The sequence below is a fragment of the Monodelphis domestica genome, chromosome 3 (assembly GCF_027887165.1).
Source record: "Monodelphis domestica isolate mMonDom1 chromosome 3, mMonDom1.pri, whole genome shotgun sequence".
Taxonomy (NCBI): Eukaryota; Metazoa; Chordata; class Mammalia; order Didelphimorphia; family Didelphidae; genus Monodelphis; species Monodelphis domestica.
The window spans coordinates 480,838,353-480,859,695 of NC_077229.1; the positions used below are offsets into that span (position 1 = coordinate 480,838,353).

General features: G+C 34.3%; 1 protein-coding gene across 5 annotated transcripts in view; it reads right to left on the minus strand.

Annotated features, from left to right (window-relative positions):
* LOC100010760 (fibrillin-2) overlaps positions 1 to 21,343 on the minus strand; it is a 170,558-nt gene that overhangs the window by 107,910 nt on the left and 41,305 nt on the right. For all 5 annotated transcript variants that reach the window (XM_056824701.1, XM_056824700.1, XM_016431337.2 and 2 more), the window contains 2 exons: positions 4,963 to 5,031; positions 3,342 to 3,467 (listed from right to left, as the gene is read on the minus strand). In XM_056824701.1, coding sequence (XP_056680679.1) covers positions 3,342 to 3,467; positions 4,963 to 5,031 — 195 coding nt within the window. The remainder of the gene's footprint in view (positions 1 to 3,341; positions 3,468 to 4,962; positions 5,032 to 21,343) is intronic.

Below are 21,343 nucleotides of genomic sequence, written 5' to 3' on the forward strand. Positions count from 1 at the left end.
TATAATTTTAGAGAGGTACCTGAGGCACTGGGCTTAAACCCACATCTTTCTGATCTGAAAGGTGGTACTCTGTTCACTCTCCCATATTAATATTAAATTTTAAAGGGATCTTAATAGATTCATAATAGGATAACAAAGCATTTGACTTGGAAACACTTTTTATAACTGATCTCTATGACAAGTCCCTCTAAAGGAGAGCTGATGGTCTGATTTGAAAGGGGTCATGGCTTAACTCCAAAGAGTATGTAATTTGCTAATTAGAACATAGAAAAATGGGTTACATCTCATTTTCTCTGACAGCCATTCCTGGGGCTTGTTTCTAGCAAAATCATACCTAGTCTTATGATCCATACTTACACTACAGTGCAATTTCTTGTGAAACTTCTTGTGTAAGCCCCTTAAAATAGTTAAAACTTAATTGCTACTGGGGCACACATAAAGCAACAGCTTCGTGGATACCATTAGAAGTCTTCTCTCTGTATAACATCTACTCCCTGTCCTCAAGTCCCCTTTGGCATTCAGCTACTCTCCTTTGGAGAGGGAGCTCCATATTCTGGGGCAGTAACAGACAAAAGCCTTCTTTTATTTTTATTTTTAGTAGGACAAAGTGAGTCTTATGAGATGAGCTGTAGGGAATAGATTTTAACTAGCATCTCAGCTCTAATTAAATTATTTTCTCAAATCTAGCTTTCTTCCAAACTTCCCTATTTTTGTCAAGGACACCATCATCCTCCCTGCCATCCAGGTTCATCAACTTGGTGTCACATTCAATTCTCTGTACCTCATTTCACATGTCCAACCAGTCACCAGAACTTGCCATTCTATGTCTTCAGCAGCCCTCTTATCTGTTCCCTTTCTCTCTCTACTTAAACTAGCATGCTTAACTTTAATATGTAATGAAGAATGGGACCCTTAGGTATCACAGTGGATAGAGCTTCAGGTCTAGAATTGGGAGAACCTGGTTTCAAATTTGACCTCAGACACTTTTAGCAGTATGACCCTGGGCAAGTCATTTAACATCAGTTAACTAGAATTGATACTAAAACAGAAGGTAAAAATTAAAAAAAAAAAGAAAAGAAAAATACATAATGTATCACCCTATCTCACGTCCTCATCACTTCTCCCTGGTACTACTATAATGCCTTTCTAGTTTATCTCCCTATCTCATATTTTCTTTGAAATCTTTTTTTAGCACACACAAAGTAATTGTCTTAAAGCACTAGACTGATTATGTTGCTGCTACTCAATAAACTCCAATGTTTCCCTATTTTACTATAAGATCAACTACTATTTCATCTTTATCTCATACTTTAAAATTTTCTTTTTCTTTTCCTTTTGTTTTTTAATGATGAAAGGCTGTGTTGCATAGTGAATGGAAAGTAAGTTTTGAAGACCAGGTCAGACTTGATGTCAAGTACTGATTCTGGCACGTATTGGTTGTGTACATTTCACTTAACCTTTCAGACCTTTAGTCTATTCTCTAAAATTAAAAGTTACAAAGTACTACATCACATTGGTAAATGGAGTTTCCTTCCTCAAACAAGTTCAATTCCTATTTTCATCTTTTGTGTAAATTTTATAATTTAAATATATCCGTGCAGTAGTATATTTATATTATGTGTGCACACATAATATAAATGTATTAAAATTATATGTGTACATATAAATAAGTATAAATAGAATATAAATTATATGTGCACATATTGGGGAAATTGCTCAAAGATGTTTTATAGCTTAGGTACATCATTTTAAAAAGTTTGGAGAACAAATCTTTGCCATGCAATTTTTCTGCCCCATTCTCCACTTTACCTGGTATAATTATCAAATATAACAATAATTAAAATAAGTTACCAATGTAGTTTTGTATTTACTGAATTTTCATACTTTTGGAAAATTTTGTTATTCTTTTTTTCTTTTTGAAACCCTTACCTTCCGTCTTGGAGTCAATACTGTGTATTGGCTCCAAGGCAGAAGAGTGGTAAGGGCTAGGCAATGGGGGTTAAGTGACTTGCCCAGGGTCACACAGAAATTTTGTTATTCTAATATATTCCAGATCATAAGCTTTGGAGGAAGAATTCCGTAGCTCTTTGGGGAATGGGGTAGATCTGGCAGTCCAAGAAAGTTTAAGGAAGGGGAAGGGAAGAAAAATAAGCATTTATATAACATCTATTATGTGCCAGGCACTATGCTAAGCACTTTATAATTATTATCTCACTTGATCCTCACAATACCCCTGCAATGTAGGTACTGTTATTATCTACATTTTATGACTAAGATAATGAAGGCAATCAAAGGTTAAATAACTTGAATTTCGAGTCTGAGGTTGAATTTGAACTCAGGTCTTCCTACTCCAGTGCTCTATCACCTAAACCATCAAGTTTCTATGCTGGCACAGGAGTTGGCATGGTGGACAAAGGCCATGCAGACAAGAAAACAAGACAGATTATTTAAGAATGGTAAACAGGCTATCTCTGCAGCAGCCTGAGTGGAAGAATGCCTGATTAGTAGTGGACTCTCCCTCCTTGGCTAAGAAACTCATTCATTGAAAGACACCATTATGCCTGTTTTGCTAAACATCATTGCTTGTTATAAGCCTGAGTCTAATGTTTATAAACTAGTTCATTCCCATTGTTTGCCCATGTTTACTGTTTTGGGAAAAGAGTAGACACAGAATGTCTATAGATGAAGGGGTTTTGTTTTTCACAAACTATGTATGCTACGGTCCTGAAATTATGGGAGCTACTGAGTTATAATTTTGTTTCATAAAAATTCCTTTTATATATTTATATAATTCTCTCCCAAGAAAAACCCTGGTTCATTTATTGTGGAGGAATGAGCCACTGGATCAGGCTAAACTCTCTCAGAATTCATGGTGACTAGATTTTTTCTTTGTCATGAGGAAATGTCCTCCACCAATTCAGATCAGCAATTGCTTAAGAGTCTCTGACAGCTATCTAGGTTAAGACATTCCAAAGGTCAACACAGCCAATATGTGTCAGAGACTTCAACCCAGCTCTTCTCTGTCATTAGACTTTCACATTTTATGAATTGATATGTTCCATCCTCTTTTTAATAGAAAGTATTTCAAAATGCTCTGAAAATAGAAGATAAATGAAATAACATTAACATCTTAAATACACTATGAATAATTTCAATGAACATTTCAGGGCAAATATTTTAAGTGCCTACATAATTTTGAGGACTTACAAAAACATTTTGGAAAGAAGTATGATGGGCCCAAATAAAAAGATTTCTCTCATAGAATTTGTATATATTTTCTCTAGAAGTAACCCCTAATTTTTCTTTAAGCATTTTAGTTTATTTGCTAAAATTGGCTCCACCTTCACAAATACGAGATTCCTCACTGAGGTAGTAGCCTTGTGGGCATTCACATTGAAAGTTTCCAAAAGTGTTGATACTATTTCCATCCTGGTAGAGACCTGGTAATTCTTGGCATTCATCAATGTCTGCAAAACAGGTATAATTATAGTTGAAAATAATTTCTGTAGTACAAAAATGATTCTAACATAAACAATTGCATTATAGCTAAGCTATTGCATATAGAATTGACATGATTTTCTGGATGATTGACTATTTAGTTTTACTATAATCTTAGAAGGGTGATGGAGTTGAAGGATGATTCAAATTTGGCAATGAAGGTAAAAATGGTTTGCTGTATATCATTCAGTTAGTACTGTGGTGCAACTACTTTGTGAGAACAATATTTATTATTTTGCTTTCTTTAAATTGACTTTTTATTTATTCTAATGAACTGTAATTTTTAGTTAATTCCCTCCAGTGGCATAGATCATACCTCATCCATGCCTGACAAATTCTTTAAAAAAAAACCCATACCATCTGTCTTAGAATTGGTATTAAGTGTCTGTGTCTGTTCCAAGGCAGAAAAGTATAAGGGCTAGGCAACTGGGTTAAGTGACTTGCTCAGGTTCACAAAGCTAAGATGTGTCTGAGGTTAGATTTTAACCTAGGACTTCCCATTGCTAGGCCTGGCTTTCTAGTCACTGAGTCATATAGCTGTTCCTTGAGCAACTTTTACCTTATTTTCCTATAAATCTGCCATTGTCAGTCATCAGAATGTGTGGTAGTCCTCTATATCTTTATATTGCAACATACCAATACAATATGTGGGCTATTTATAGGTAATCTCTTGTTCTTATTTCCTGACTGACCTAAATTATTTTCTGGTCCTCTATATCTCTGATGATATAATCAGTTTCCTTTGCATAATTTTTTGCTTCTAATGTATTACAACTGTCTTAAGCCACTCATGCTTCCAAATCTCCTAAATGTAATCCATAAGAACTCAGAAGATTTGGGCTTAATACATATAGGAAAAATTAAATACTACACCTAGATGAATGAAGTACCCATAGATGTCTTCCATTACTACATATTTCTTGTTTAGACATTACAAATGGTTACTGGGATGAAGTTATAATGAGAAGAGTAAAAAAAAGTATTTGGGAACTTGTCGTAGTCTCTCAGTAACCGAGGATGATGATTGACTGTGCGTTTTTGTGCACAAAGACACTTGTGCATGAAGATTTAACAGTCTTTTTAATGACCCAAAGCTTTTTCCTAAAACATAGGCTCATTTTAAACTATCATAATCTTTTAATGATATAGTATTGGTACAAGTCATAAATTATTACAGGTTTCAAAGATTATAAAATGCCCAGTATCCAACGGGCAAAGAGAAACATTCATAGTTAATATGTCTATCCATTATTGTTATTACCTATTTTTCTATAATATGCGTGTCATGCATAAAATGGAGCTAAACCCAATTTTTAATGCAGCATTCTAAAACTTTTCTGGATGATATGTGGGATATAAATTTCAATTTTACATCAATTTTTCATGAATAATTTTAAAATTATTTTCAGTAGTAGTATGTTTTCCAGCTAGTTCAGATATTGGTGGTTATTGATAAGAACTTACCTTCAAGGATGATAGTGATAGGATTAGGTCTGAAGCCCTCACTTCCTGGACAATGAGTATAATAATCAGCTAGAAGAAAAAAGAAAGTGTAATATTTGTGTTTACAATGCATAGTCAAAGAATAAGGCTATAGCAATAATCATAAATCAAAGTATACTTACTTAATAATTACAATAGATGAGCACAGTGCTTTGATAGGTGCCTTACATAAAACTAGGCAACTGGGTGGTGCAGTAGATAGAGTGCCAGTCTCTTCCAGAGGCTCAAATCTGGCCTCAGAAACTTACTAGCGGTATGACCCTGGGCAAGTCACTTAACATTGTTTGCCTCAGTTCTTCATCTGTAAAATGAGCTGGAGAGGGAAAATTGGCAAACCATTCCAGTATCTTTGCCATGAAAACCCCAAATGGGGTCACAAAGAGTTGGACATGACTATAAACAACTGAACAATAACAATATAAAACTAATCAACACACTGAAAAAGTCTGATATCACATGCAGTGTTCTAAGCACCTGAGTTCAGTAAATAAGGGGAGTCATCTCATAAGTCTTCACTGGGAAGAAGCTTGATTTTTTAAATTAGAAGTTACATAATTCAGCTTTGTTTTGTTTTTGTTGTTCCTCCAAAGTAACTTTACCATTGTCATCATGACCTGATTTTTCTTATTTCACATTAAATCAGTTCAAATTGTCTCCCCATGATTTTCTGTATTTATTCTATTCTAAATTTCTTATAGCATAGTAAAATTTCCATTTTTTTTTTCTGTAGAGCCAAGAGAGCAAAACAGAGGAAGAAACAAAGCTGAACACTCTTAATATTCTCCTCCAAACAACTTTAAAATAGTATTTCAAATTGAATTCTGGAGTGACACAGTCAATCAAAAGTCAGGGTGAAACTTCTTCCCAGTCTAAGATAACTCACTAGGTTGGCAGGAGAGATCTGTGATCACTGGGTGGAGAGGTAGTGGTGGTCAGCAGGTGTCCTGGATACATGTATACTAACACCAGCAGCAGGGATTAGAAGTTGCTACAAGAGCAGTAGTAGCTTTGGTAGCTTTCAGTCCAGAGATGGTAAGGAAGTCAGATGAGTGGCCAGAAAGATTAGCAGGGACCCTCTGCTGCCCATTTACAGTTCCAGGGGTAAGAAAAGTGCTTGTGGTTGCTCATGAGGGAACAGGGATCCTGGTCAGTTTCAAAGCAGGAGAGAGCACTCAAATTTGTAGCCATAGGAGAGCAAAGAACCTGGTAACAATTTTAAGATCAATTGTGCTGGCACTTGTGGCTGCAAAGGAGCAAGATTCTTTCTTAAATAAAGACCAGGGTATAGCATCAGAGATCAGTGAACAGACCTCTCCTAGGATCACACCACCTTGTAAGCACCAGAAACTTAAGATCCATAGAACTAGCTCTGAAAACAGCGGCACAATAAATCCTGAAGCTTAAGATAGTGGCCTTTCCACCTTGGAAACAGAAGTCAACTTTGTAATAAAGTTAAAAGAAATAGAAGGGAAAGAATATTCCCCTATAAACAACTTAAAAAAACAACAACCTCAAAATGAATTTTGGAGTGTCAAGAGTGTGAATCTTGTAATTTCTCAGACTTGTGAATGTTAAAAGATTCTCAGACTCTACCTTAGAACATTTGGTTAAGACCATTCCCCATTTTAAACAATGAAGCTACTTAGATCTAAAATGTGAGAACTCTACTTAAGTCAGAAATGGGAAGACCTCTACTCCACCCGTACTTAAGACTGCTTTATGAAAGAAAACTCCTTGCAGAACAATGAAAAGTACTTAAATCCATACTTAAGCCATGCCTATTTTTAGAAAGGGGTGCTAAGTACTTATAAAGGTCAAGCAACTCGTGAACTTACAAGGAGCAGAGGTGAAAACTTACTCAGAGGTTTCCTGATGTGAATTACTCAGAAGTTTTAGTCTACCCAGAAAAGGTGAGAGCAAGATGTGAATTAAGAATGGTCAGTCCTTTGGAAAATGTCTACTGTGATTGGTAGATGTAAGGTCTTAGGGGAGGTGGCATAGGAGAAATTGCCCTTTAAATGGGAGCTCAGATAGGAGCTCAAGGGACTCATTCTGAGACAGTCAGCTGGGAAAAGCTGCCTTGAAGGGTCTCTTTTGAGACCCTCTCGGGAACATTCAGATTCAGGATTGAGCTGGTGAAAGCAGCTGAGATGATGCTGGCCTGGTGTCACTAGAATCCTTGCTTGGACAGATCTTGTGGTGAGTGATTAAGGACTGACTGATCTTTTCTTTTAGGACTTAGGCCTGGGTTGGCCAGGGCTACCCTGGGCCGGTCTATCCTTTTCTCATTTATTTCCTTTCTCTCTCTCTCTCTCTTTCTTTAATTCCTCATTGTATTATTAATTAAATTCTCTATAAAACCCAGTTGACTTGGGCATATTTCATAATTGGGAATATTTCCCTGGCGACCACCTTATATATTGATTTAAAACAAGACACTGTAGTGAAAACATATTTTCTGAGGTCAATTTACTCACCCACTCTTATATATTTAGTCTTCAACTATTTTTACTCACTATAGTTTATAGCCTTCAACCATTTTAACTCTTACAGTTTATGTCTCCCACTATTTAAAATATTACAGTTTATGGCATCCCACTCTTTTAAATGCCACAAGAGTCAAAAAATGATTGTAGACAAACATTCTTCAAGGTCTAAGTCAGAAAGAAAGACCTGTGTCATGGGTGGAGGCTAATCTGGAGTCCATGTGGACAAAATACCAGTGGTGAGACTATGGTAATGATTGAAGGAACAGTAGCTTTGGGACATCTCTAGCCAGAGACAAAAGGAGCTCTGGCAAATGGCAAGAAAGAGATTATAAGGGACCCCTCGGGCTAGCACTGCACTAGATGTAGGAGCAAATGCTGTTCAGTAAGGGCTAAGAGGAGGATATTCTGTCAAGAGGAAGCAAGAGCCTTAAGGAGCAGTCTCAATTGCAATTCCAAGGGATCAGGAGTCCTTCCTAGGTAATCCCGAACACAGATCGGAGAGGAATAACCACATCTTTCCCCAAATTACACCACTTGTATACACACACACACACACACACACACACACACAATAACCATCACTAACACCAAAAACATTTAAATAAACAAATGCTAAACCACAAACTCCATATTATTTACAATTTGTTTAAAATATGTAAATTGTGCTTATATAAACATACTCTGCTTTTTTTTTAACCCTTACCTTCCCTCTTGGAATCAATACTGTGTTTTGGTTCCAAGGCAGAAGAGTAATAACAGTTAGGCAATGGGGGTTAAGTGACTTGCCTGGGATCACACAGCTGGGAAATGTCTGAGGCCAGATTTGAACCTAGGACTTCCTGGGCTCTCAATCCACTGAGCTACCCAGCTGCCCCCAACATACTCTGCTTTTGAGTTCAATTTGGATTTGTTTTACTTGGAGATTTTTTCCTCTTGATTTTACAGCTGTTATTTTTAAATTTTAATCACAATATGTTATTCTTATTTTCTTTTCTTCTCTTTTTATCTTTTCATAAAGTTCCATTATTTTCTTTATATTTCCAATATTTGCCATTTCAAATAACATAATACAATCCATTACATTCAAATATTTCAATCTATTCACCCATTTCTCCCAATAATTGCTTTTGTGTAATTTCCAATTTTTTTTGTCATTAGAAACAAGGCTTCCAAGAATTTCTTCATACATACGCAGCTTTTACCCTCTCAATAATGACCTTAGGCCCTATTCTTAGCAATGGCATACCTAGGGTCAATGAGCATTAACAGCTTAAGAGTTCTTAATGTATATTTCCATCTTCTTTTCTAAAAAAACAAATTCATTACTGTTCTAGGAATGTAATATTGGGTTTGTTTTATGAAGTTTCTATCAGCAATTAATTTGATCACTTTAACCCATCTAGTTTCTCAGTTAATATGCATTACCAGGGCTATATATAGGTAGGTTGTTTCTTAGGCAGCAGACACAATCTGCTACTAGGACCATACGTTTCCAAAACCAAGTCTTTTCACCTGGGTCATACCCAGTGGAACTTTCATTCCAATATCACAGTCTCTCAATAATTCAGAATAGATGACTATTAAAGAATATTTATGGTCTCTAAGCTATTGTTGTCCCATCAGAAACTATGCTTGGATTATATGTATGCTTATGTTTAGAGGTTTACTAACCTCATGGTGGTCAGTGAGGGTTTTCTAATATCTCTCATATTTTACTTATATGAGGTTCTATTCATCTCCTTAACTTCTTCCTGTGGAAGAGGCATACATGCAAAGGACAGAAGCTGGAGATGGATCAACTGTCAATCAAAGGAAAATTCCTTTGGAATATTACCAGGAAAAGCAGTTTGGAGCCAAGCCAATGGTGACTGGTTTTGGGGCTTTCTGGCTGATGTGAAGGAAGAAGCTGGGTTTATCTCTGGGACTTGGGATTATCAAGTTGGAGGTGACTTGGCTGATTTGAAGGCAGGAGAAGAAGACGGGTTAAGGGGAAACTGAAGGGAAGAAGAACAACAAACTGGGGAAATTTTTTCATAACACATTTTTCTCACAAAACCTCATTTCATAGATATTTATAATACATGTTATTCCCCAATTGATAAATAGACAAAGGATATGAATAAACTGTTTTCAAATGAAGAAATGCTCTAGATCCCTTTTGATTAGAGAAATGCAAATTAAAACAATTGTTTTAATTTGCATTTCTCTAATCAAAGGGACTACCTCACACTTATCAAACTGGCTAATATAATAGTAAAGTGATAAATGTTGGAGGGGACGTGACAAAACTGGGACACTAATGCATTGCTGGTGGAGTGTGAACTGATCCAACTATTCTGAAAGTCAATATCAACTATTCTCAAAGGGTGATATCATAAACAAATTAGGGGAGAATGAAGCAATTTATCTGTCAAATCTATGGATAAGGAAAGAATATATGGCCAAACAAGAGATGATCATAGAAATTGTAATGGATAATTTTTATCATATTAAATTTAAAAGTTTTAGCACAAACAAAACCAATACAAAGATTAGAAGGAAATCAGAAACTAGAGAAATTACAGCAAGTTTCTCTGATAAAGGCCTCATTTCTCAAATATATAGGGAACTGTCAAATTTATAAAAAAAATATAAGCCATTCTACAATTGATAATGACCAGAGGGCACACCATCTGATAGGCAGCTTTCAGAAAAATAAATCAAAGCTATGTATAGTAATATAAGTATGTACTCTAAATCACTTTTGATTTAGATAAATGCAAATTAAGACAATTCTGAAGCACTACTTCACACTCATCAAATTGGCTAATTCTATAGAAAAGAAAGAGGACAAATGTTGGAGGAGATGTTGAAAAATTGGGACATTAATGTACTGTTGGTTGAATCATGAATTGGTCCAACCATTCTGGAAAACAATTTAAATTATGTTGACAGGACTATAAAACTGCACACACATACTGACTCAACAATATCACTTCTAGATTTGTATCTCAAAGTGATCAAGGGAAAGGGAATCTGATATATGAAAAATGTTTATTGTAACAGCATTTTTTTTGTGATGGAAAGAATTGGTGAGGAAATGCCCATCAACTAATGAATGGCTGAACAAGTCATAGTTTACCATTATTATGTAATCTCATAATGCTTTCTGAAATTATGAGCATGATATTTAAAAAAACTGGGAAAACTTATATGAAATATATGATACAAAATGAAGTGAGCAGAATAGCATTATATCATGTTCAACTGTGAACATCTTAGCTATTCTCATCAATATAATGATCCAAGCTATTCTGAAGCATTTTTGAAGTTCTACTCACCTCCAGAGATGGAATTGATGGAGTCTGAGTGCAGACTGAAGCATAATTTTCACTTTTTCTTTCTCTCTCTTTTTTTGCAACATCAGTAATGTTTTGCATGATTTTACATGTGTAATTGGTTTCTCAATAGATAGAGAAGAGGTGTGAGGAAGAAAATTCAAGACTCAAATTTTTAAAAAAGAATGTTAAAAATAAGTAATTTTTTTAAAGAAAATATTTCATTACATCTATGTATTCTATATTTTGTTTCCAGTTCTTTGCTACTATAAACATTTTGGTGTATATATAAGGTATTTCCCAATCCTATACTGTGGTCTCCCTCTCTTACCCAAGGTAGAAGTAGTAAAGATAATTTTAGGGTTGTGACTTAAAATCTAAATTAATTGGTCGCCAGGGATAAGTCCCAAATAAAATACCCAAGTCAGTCTGGAAATTTATGGTAATTTTAATTAATATAGAGGGAAGGATTTAAGGAGAAAGAGGGAAGAGGGTATAGGATTTCTCCTGCCTGGCCTGTGCCAGGTAGAGTTCAAGATTTTTGCCACTAGGCCTTTGAAGGAGATTAGAGGCTGCTAAGAGGATAAAGTTTGGAAAGTAAAGGAGGGAAAAACTCAGCCAGAAACTCACCACCGAACCAGACAATAGCTATAGCCACGACAGGATGCTGAAAGGCCTAGCATGCTGCCACCAGTCATCTCTCTGTCGCCAAAGGTAGCAGAGAGAGGAAGTGACGGGAAATATATAGACCTTTTACTCTTGTGTCCCCTCCTCTAAATTTTCACGTCTACCAATCATATCAGAGGCTTTTCTCCAGGACTGCCCATTGTTTAGTTCTCATCTTCTTTGATTAAATTATATCTTTTGAGTTACTTAATACTTCTTTGTTAAATTTACTTTTTGTTACTTAACCTTTTTGTGATTAATTTAACCTTTATAGTTACTTAACACCTTTTTTGTATTAAGCTCTAAAAACAGACTTAGCTTAAAGCTCTAGCTTCACTATAAAGTAAGAACTAAGTATCTTCATTGTTCAGTCAGGAGATTACAACTTTATCATCACCATAAAGTAAGATCTAAGTAGGGTGGAGTAATTTAAAGTTCATAAAGTCCAATGACCACTCACAGGTCTGATGTTACTGCTCTGTCTCTGACCTTGACCACTTTGTCCTGAGGAAACCTAATTGTTCCACTGCTCCTTGGGGGCTAACCATATTGGTGCCAGACAGGGTAGATATCCAAACAGCAACAGCACTACTGAAGCTCAGAACTCTTAAAGTCAATCACTGCTATCAGTCTTCCAGTAGTAGAAAGTATAAGTACTAATGACTAAATTCTGTGTATGTTTAAAAAGACTTTAAAAAATAATTGGTTTCCATAAAACATATCTAGCAATGTAATTTCCAGGTCAAAGGTAACAGTTAAATAATTATTTTAGAGGCATAAATTCAAATTGCTTTTCAGAATAGTTGTCATAGCTCTACTAAGAGCCTTAGTGTACCTATTTTCTACAATCCTTCTAACAAATTGTTTCCATTTTTTGCCATCTTTGCCAATTTAATGAGTGTGAAGTGAAACCATAGAATTATTTTGACTTTAATTTCTCTCATTATTACATATTTAGAGAAATGTTCTTCTGTCTCAGTTTAATGAGGAAAAATGGTGTCATTTTCTTTTAGTTCTCTATATATCTTGGATTTCAAACCCTTATCAAACTGATATTTTTATGACCCCTCAATTAATTACTTCCTGTCTCACTTGTGTTTATTTTTATGCATACAAAAGCCTTTTAAATATTCTTAAGCTTACTCTGTATCTTCTGTAACCATCAAATTCCTTGTTTTAAACCCTTACCTTTCATCTTAGAATGGTTCTAAGGCAGAAGAGCAGTAAGGGCTGGGCAATGGGGTTAAGAGACTTGACCAGGGTCACACAGCCAGGAAGTGTCTGAGGCCAGATGTGAACCTAGGACCTCCCATCTCTAGATCTGACTTTCCACCCACTGAGCTGGCACATACTTTTATATGACATTATTTAACATTCAGGCCACATATGCAGTTGGTGTTTATAATAAAATTTTAGTCTGAATCTAATTTTTTGCCGCCTATTTTCAATTTTCCTGGTACCTCCTTTCAAACTGGTAGTTTCTCTATGTATAACTTGGGTTTTAGAGTTTAGCAAACAGCAGGACTTTTTTTAGTTTCATTTTTTTAATTGTTCCTCATCTAGTTTCTTATACAGACCTATTTTCCTATTTTTAAATAATATTAATTTTTATGATTATTGCTTTTGTAATATAGTTTGAGGCATGGACATGTTATTATTTCTTTAGTTCTATTTTTTCATTATTTTCCTTGCCATTCTACATCTTTTCTTTCTCCCAATGAATTATTTTATCTAGTTCTGTAAAATTATCATATTGGTATTTTGCCTGATTTAGTACTAAATCTATCAATTTTAGTGGTATTGTTTCAGTAATACTTCCTTTTCTTCAGTATTGGCATAGCCCATTCATGTGAATGAAAATACTACCAGTTCTTTATCTTTATTCCAATGAGATTTTCATAATTTGTCTATTTAAGATTTTAGTGCTTTAGTACAATTAATACCCAGATATTTTTTTGCATTTTTGAGTTACTTTAAGTTTTCTATTATTATGTCTATTATTTTTATCATTTATTTTGGTTTTTATTGATATTATATAGAAATGCAGTTGATTTTGTGAGTTTAATTTGTATGTATCCTGGCCTTAACTAATAACTTTGCTGATTCCTTAAGATTTGATACATTTTGAGAAGTAAACTATCATGTTGTCAACAACATTTTTTCCTTTTTGCCCATTCTTGGTATTTTTTTATTTTATCCTTGTAAGCTCTGGTTTGGACTTCAGCAACACAACTGCAAAGTTGCCCTTCATTTGAGTTCATGTGATCTCTTGCTAGCCCCAGTCCCTGTAAACTAGATAAAAAGGTTCCTCAGATTCAGAATAACAGATCTGCTGGATCCCCTGGTGGTCTAAGCTCCTTTTACTGATTACTCATTTGCAGGCCTTAGGCGTATGTGTGTGTACTGCCTTGGTCTGACATTCTCAGGCACACATTTCCTTTTTAGTCCACAATTAATTAGTAACCCAGTTCTAGAATACAAATGATCAAGTTGCCAGATGGCTTCTGCTCTCCATATGGTGTCTTCATCAATACAGGTCCCTTCTGGCCCATGAGCATAGACATGGGCCCCAGACGAGACCTTGTGCTGGAAGTCTCTGCTCAATACCTTGTCCCCACTGCTTCTAGATCTGCAGATTTCTCTCTCTGAAGACCTAGACTAGAAATATGATTCACTTGATTTCCAGGATCCCTGATAAACAACTTGGTCTAGCATTCTGTCTAGGTTTTTGTTAGAATAATTTCAGGAAGTGTTGAGCTTCTTTCTTTTTAGGCCACCGTTGCTAGTCTCCTGAAGTATGTATATTTTAAAAATATTTCTACTCAGGTGTCAAAAGCTTTTAAACAATATATCCTCCAACAATTTATCCAGTTCGATATTTCTATATCTCCTCTTTTTTTTATCATTTTGTTAGATTTATGCAAAAAATCTGAGAGAAAAATATTAAGGTCTCCTACTCATTATAACATATGTGCAATTCAGTTACACTTTAAAAAAATCTGAGCAGTATGTCACTTGATATTTTCAGTATGGATATTGGTTCATTGTCTATGGTTCTTTTAGAAAAGTATAATGCAATTTATTTATTCATTTCAATATTTATTTTGCCTGATAGCATGATTCCAATTCCAGGTTTTTTTTGTTTTTTTTTTCTATATTCACCTGATGTTCAACAAATTTTAATTCTAGAATCTGGTTTTGATTTTAGTCATTTCTTGTTTAGTGGAATACTTCTAATCTAATAAAACATAATATAGATTTTGTTTTCTGATGTATTTTGTTTTTATCTTTCATTTTATTGAAAGATATTTATTGAATTTATTGTTTAATCCATTCACACTAAATTACAAGCTTAAAGGCTTGTGTTTTCTGTCATTTTTTTCTCGGGTATTTTAAAAGTATTTGTTAACTTTTTAACTCCCCCCCCCCCCTTTACTGTCTAATAGTTTTGCTTAAACTACTATTCCCACTTTTCTGTCTCTTCTGCTTTTGCTTTCCTCACTTTTTTCCCTAGTTTGGGGGTTTTATTCTTTACACTTTGTTCTACACAATATTTATTATTTATTTCCCATTCCAACGGATTCTGCTATAATCTTATTTCTTCTTTTTTATTATTTAAATTTTTTTCATTTAATTAATTTAGAATTTTTTCCATTATTTTACATGATTCATGTTCTTTCCTTCTCCTCCTTCCTCCTCCCACCTCCCTACTGTAGCCAACGAGTTCCACTGGATTTTACATGTTTACATTGATCAAGACTTATTTCCATATTATTAATATTTGTAATAGAGTGATCACTTAGAGTCTACATCCCCAATCATATCCCCATGTGATCAAGGAAATGTCATTCTTCTGTACTTTCTACTCCCACAGTTCTTTCTCTGGATATGAAGAGCTTTCTTTCTCATAAATGCCTCCAAATTATCCTAGATCATTGCATTGCTGCTAGTAGAAAAAAAAAATTCCTGGAGGTCGTTACAGTTCATATGGAATTCCTCCAGTTCATTATTCCTTTGACCACAATAGTATTCTATCATCAACATATACCACAATTTGTTCAGCCATTCTCCAATTGAAGGACATCCCCTCATTTTCCAATTTTTTGCTACCACAAAAAGGTGGCTATAAATATTTTTGTACAAGTCTTTTTCCTTATTATCTCTTTGGGGTACAAGCCCAGCAGTGATATGGCTGGATTGAAGGGCAGGCAGTCATTTAAAGCCCTTTGGGCATAATTCCATATTGCCTTCCAGAATGATTGGATCAATTTACAACACCAGCAATGCATGAGTGTCCCAATTTTGCCACATCCCCTCCAGCATTCATTACTTTCCTTTGCTGTCATATTGGTCAATCTGCTAGGTGTGAAGTTGTACCTAAGAGTTGTTTTGATTTGCATTTCTCTAAATATGAGAGATTTAGAACACTTTTTCATGTGCTTATTGATAGTTTTGATTTCTTTATCTGAAAACTGCCTATTCATGTCCCTTGTCAATTTACCAATTGGGGGAATGGCTTGATTTCTTTGTATAATTGATTTCTTTATATAATTGATTTAGTTCCTTATATATTTGAGAAATTATATCTTTGTCAGAGGTTTTTGTTGCAAAGATCACCCCCCCCCCAATTTGTTGCTTCCCTTCTAATTTTAGCTGCATTGGTTTTGTTTGTACAAAACCTTTTTCATTTAATGTAATCAAAATTATTCATTTTACATTTTGTAATATTCTCTATTTCTTGCTTGGTCTTAAGTTCTTTCCTTTCCCATAGATCTTATAGGTATTCTAGTCTATGTTCACTTAATTTACTTATAGCTTCCTTCTTTATATTTAAGTCATTTACTCATTCTGAATTTATCTTGATATAGGGTGTGAGATGTTCATCTCGACTAATCTCTCCCATACTGTTTTCCTATTTTCTAGGAGTTTTTGTCAAACAGTGGGTTCTTGTCCCAAAATCTGGGATTTGGGGGTTTCTCATATACTGTCTTGCTGAGGACATTTACCCCAAGTCTATTCCATTGACCCCTCCTTCTGACTTTAAGCCAGTACCATATTGTTTTGATGACCACTGCTTTATAGTACAGTTTAAGATCTGCTACTTCTGGGCCCCCATCTTTTACATTTTATTTTCATTATTTCCCTGGACATTCTTGATCTTTTGTTCTTCCTGATGAACTTTATTATAATTTGTTCTAATTTAATAAAAAAGCTTCTTGGTAGTTTAATTGGTATAGCACTAAATAAGTAAATTATTTTGGGTAGGATGTCATTTTTATTATGTTAGCTCATCCTACCCATGAGCAATTAATGATTCTCCAGTTATTCAGATCTAGTTTTAATTGTGTGGAAAGTGTATTGTAGTTGTGTTCATTTAATTTCCGTGTTTGTCTTGGCAAATAGATTCTTAAATATCTTATATTGTCTAGGGTGATTTTAAATGGAATTTCTTTTTCTAACTCTTGCTGCTGGTGTTGGAAATATATAGAAATGCTGATGACTTATGTGGGTTTATCTTGTATCCTGCAACTTTGCTAAAGTTGTTGATTATTTCCATTAGCTTTTTAGTTGATTCTCTAGGATTCTTTAAGTAGACCATTATATCATCTGCAAAGGGTGATAGTTTAGTCTTCTCTTTGCCTATTAGCAATAAAGGCTGTACCAACTCACTTCTGCATCTGTATTTTCACTATTCTGACTGTCAGCTAACCCCTTAAAGATCATACCTTCCTTTCCTGAGGCAGGATACACAACACTTCCTCAGGGAAGATGGATTTCAAATAGTCCAACTTCTTCCAGACTAATGCTATCATGATGCCTCATCTTATATTTTATGCATATACTTCCTCTCCCTCAGGAATATTTATAAATGAGACCCTCTCTACATAAAGGGTCTTATATATTTTTATTATTATGTTAATATTATACAAATATATATATTTATTGTTTTATATTTCCTGCTTGTCACCCAGAATCAATCCTTTTCTTCTGCAGCCTCCCACTATATCTGGGAAACTATCAAAATCATTATATTTTCACTATTCAACACTGGACATTATCCATTTCCCTCTCTCCTCCTATTTCTTCTCTCCCTGTTTATTACTTTCAACTCATCATTTTTATACCATAAAATACATTTGGGTAGCCAATGTTTTCACTAGGCAGCAAGAATTAATAAAAGAAAACCAAGAAAATTACAAAATAGAAGGAAACATAAAATATATTATTGAAAAGACAACCAACCTAGAAAACAGATGCCAGAGAGACAATATGATAATTATTGGTTTACCTGAATGTCTGGGAAAAATAAAATCCTTGAAATCATAATCATATTACAAGAAATTATCCAAGAAAATTGCCCTGATATTCTTGAAGAGGACAAAATAGACATCAAAAGAGTCCACAGATCACCCTCTACATTAAATCCTCAAAAGACAACCCCTAGGAATGTAATAGCCAAATTCAAGAGCTTCCAGGCCAAGAAGAAATCATTGCAAACAGCCAGAAAGAGACAATTCAATATCATTGAACCTGTCAAGATTGCATAGGATCTGGCAGCATCCACACTAAAGGATTGCAAGGTTTGGAATATGATATTCCAGAAGGCAAGAGAATTAGGTCTAAAACCAAGAATCATCTACCCATCAAAACTCACTATATACTTCCAAGGGAAAGTATGGGCATTTAACAAAACAGAAGATTTCCAAACATTCCTAAAAATAGATTAGAACTAAATGGAAAATTTGATGTCCAAATACAAAATTCAAGAGATCCATTAAAAGGTAATTAAGAAATAGGGGAGGGGGGAAATATAAGGGCTTAAGAAAGGATGAATTGATTATATTTTTATATGATAAAATGATATCAGTAATTCTTAAAAAATGTTTTCATTATCATAGTAGATAGAAGAATTTTTCATAGGCAGAGGTTGTGGTACTAAGCTATTTAAGATGATATAAAAAAAGGAGAGAATAGAGACTGTTACTAGGAGAAACCTGTAGAAGAAAAAATAGGATAAATTATACCACATAAAGAGGTGCATGGATGTGTGTGTGAAGAATACTATTATTTATAAGAAGGGGAGGAAGAAAGTGGTAATAGATAGTACTTAAACCTTACTCTCAATGAAACCAGTTCTGAGAGGGAAGAGTAGCCAGATCTATTGGGTTATATAATTCTATCTTAACCTATAGGGAAGGTGAAGGGGAATAACAAATGGGGGAGTGGGGCGGGGAGTATTAAAAGAGAGAGAAAGGTAGGGGTCACAATTAATAGGCCTTAAAGAATGGAAATAAGAAGGGAGGGGGAGGAAGGAAAGTAAGATAGGGATGAGAAAATGGGGAGTGATTAAAAAGCAAAACACTGGTTTAGAAAGGAATAGTGAAAGAAGAAAGAGCATAACTAAAAGAGGAACTCAAAATGATGGGGAATACATAGGCAGTAATCATAACTCTGAATGTGAATTGGATGAAATCACCCATAAAACAAAAGCAGATAGCAGAATGGATTAGAAACCAAAATCCTACCATATGTTGTCTACAGAAACACATGAGGCAGGTAGACACACACAGGATAAAGGCAAGAGGCTGGAGCAAAATCTATTGGGCATTAACTGAGAAAAAGAAGGCAGGAGTCACAATCATGATATCTGACAAAGACGAAATAAAAATAGCTCTGATTAAAAGAGATAAGGAAGGTAATTACATTCTGATAAAAGGCAGTATAGACAATGAGGAAATATCAGTACTCAATGTGTATGCACCAAATTTTTGGTATAGCATCTAGATTTTTAAAGGAGAAACTAGTGGAGTTGAAGGAGGAAATAGATAGTAAAACTATACTTGTGGGAGACCTCAACCTTTTTCTATCAGATCTAGATAAATCAAACCAAAAAAAAGTAAGAAAGAAGAGACGTTAATGAAATCTTAGAAAAATTAGAGTTAATTGATATATGGAGAAAAAGAAATAGGAATTAAAAGTAAAGCACCTTCATTTCAACAGTACATGTTACATTCACAAAGACTGACAATGTACTAGGGCATAAAGACATTGTAAACAATGCAAAGAGCAGAAATAATAAATGCAACTTTTTGGATCATAATGCAATAACAATTATAATTAGTAAGGTTACATGGAGAGACAAATCAAAAATTAACTGGAAATTAAATAATATGATTCTCCAAAATTGGTTGGTTAAAGAAAAAAAAATCATAGAAACAATTAATGATTTAATTGAAGAGAATGACAATGAGGAAACTACGTATCAGAATCTATAGGATGCAGCCAAAGCAGGACTCAGGGGAAATTTTATATCCCCGAGTGCATATATCAATAAATCAGAGAGGGAAGAGGTCAATGAATTGGGCATGCAAATTAAAAAACTAGAAAGTGAACAAGTTAAAAATCCCCAAATTCTAAAAATCAAAGGAGAAATTAATAAAATTGAAAGTAAAAGAACTAGGAACTATTACTTTGAAAAAACAAATAATATAAAGTTCTTGTTAATCTAATAAAAAGGCAATCAAAATAACAGTATCAAAGATGAAAAGGGGAACCTCATCTCTAATGAAGAAGAAATTAAGGTAGTTGTTAAGGACTATTTTGCCCAATTGTATGGCAAAAAATATGACAATCTAGGTGAAATGGGTAAATTTCCCATATTAACAGGGGAAATAAAATACTTAAACAATGCCATCTCAGAAAACTAAATTGAATATGTCATCAAGGAACTCCCTAAAAAAAATCCCATGGCCATATGATCTCACAAATTAATTCTATCAAATATTTACAGAAAAACTGATTCCAAGATTATACAAACTATTTAAGAAAATAAGCAAAGGAGTATTACCAAATTCCTTTTATGACACAAATATGATACTGATTCCAAAGCCATGTAGACCAAAAACAGAGTAAGAAAACTGCAGACCAATCTCCCTAATGAACATTAGAAGCAAAAATCTTAAACAGAATACTAGCAAAAAGATTCTAGTAAGTTATCATGAGGATTATTCATTGTTATCAAGTGGGATTTATACCAGGAATGCAATGATGCTTTAATATCAGGAAAACTATCCATATAATTGACCATATCAACAACCAAACCAACAGAGATAACATGATTATCTCAATAGATGTAGAAAAATCTTGACCAAATATAACACTCGTTCTAATTGAAAACACTAGAAAGTATAGTAGATGTGCCCTTCCCCAAAATAATAAACAGTATATATCTAAAACCATCAGAAAGCATCATCTGCAGTGGGGATAAGTTAGGAGGAGTCCCAATAAAATCAGGCATGAAGCAAGGATGCCCATTATCACCTCTATTATTAACATTGTACTAGAATCACTAGCAGTGTTTAGAGGAAAAAAAAAGAAACTGAAGGGATTAAAGTAGGCAATGAGCAGACTAAACTATCACTCTTTTCACATGATGTGATTGTCTACTTAAAGAATCCTAGAGAATCAACTAAAAATCTTGTTTGGTCAGGCTTACTCCCAAGTGTTTAATTCTGTTTATGGTTATTTTAAATGGTATATCTCCTTCTATCTCTTTTTACAAGGCTTGGTTAGGGTTACATTAAAAATGTTGATAATTTATATGGGTTTAATTTATATCCTACTATGCTAAAATCATTAACTATTTTAACTAACTTTTTAGTTGCATTTCTAGGATTTTTCCACATATCCCATGATATCATTTGCAGAAAAAGCTTTATTACCTCTTTACCCATTATGATTCCTTTGATTTCTTTTTCTTCTCATTTCTATTTCTAGCATTTCTAATACAATATTGACTAAGAGTGGTGTCAATGGATTTTCTTTTTTTTCACTTCTGATATTATTGGGAAAGGTTCAAGCTTATCCGTG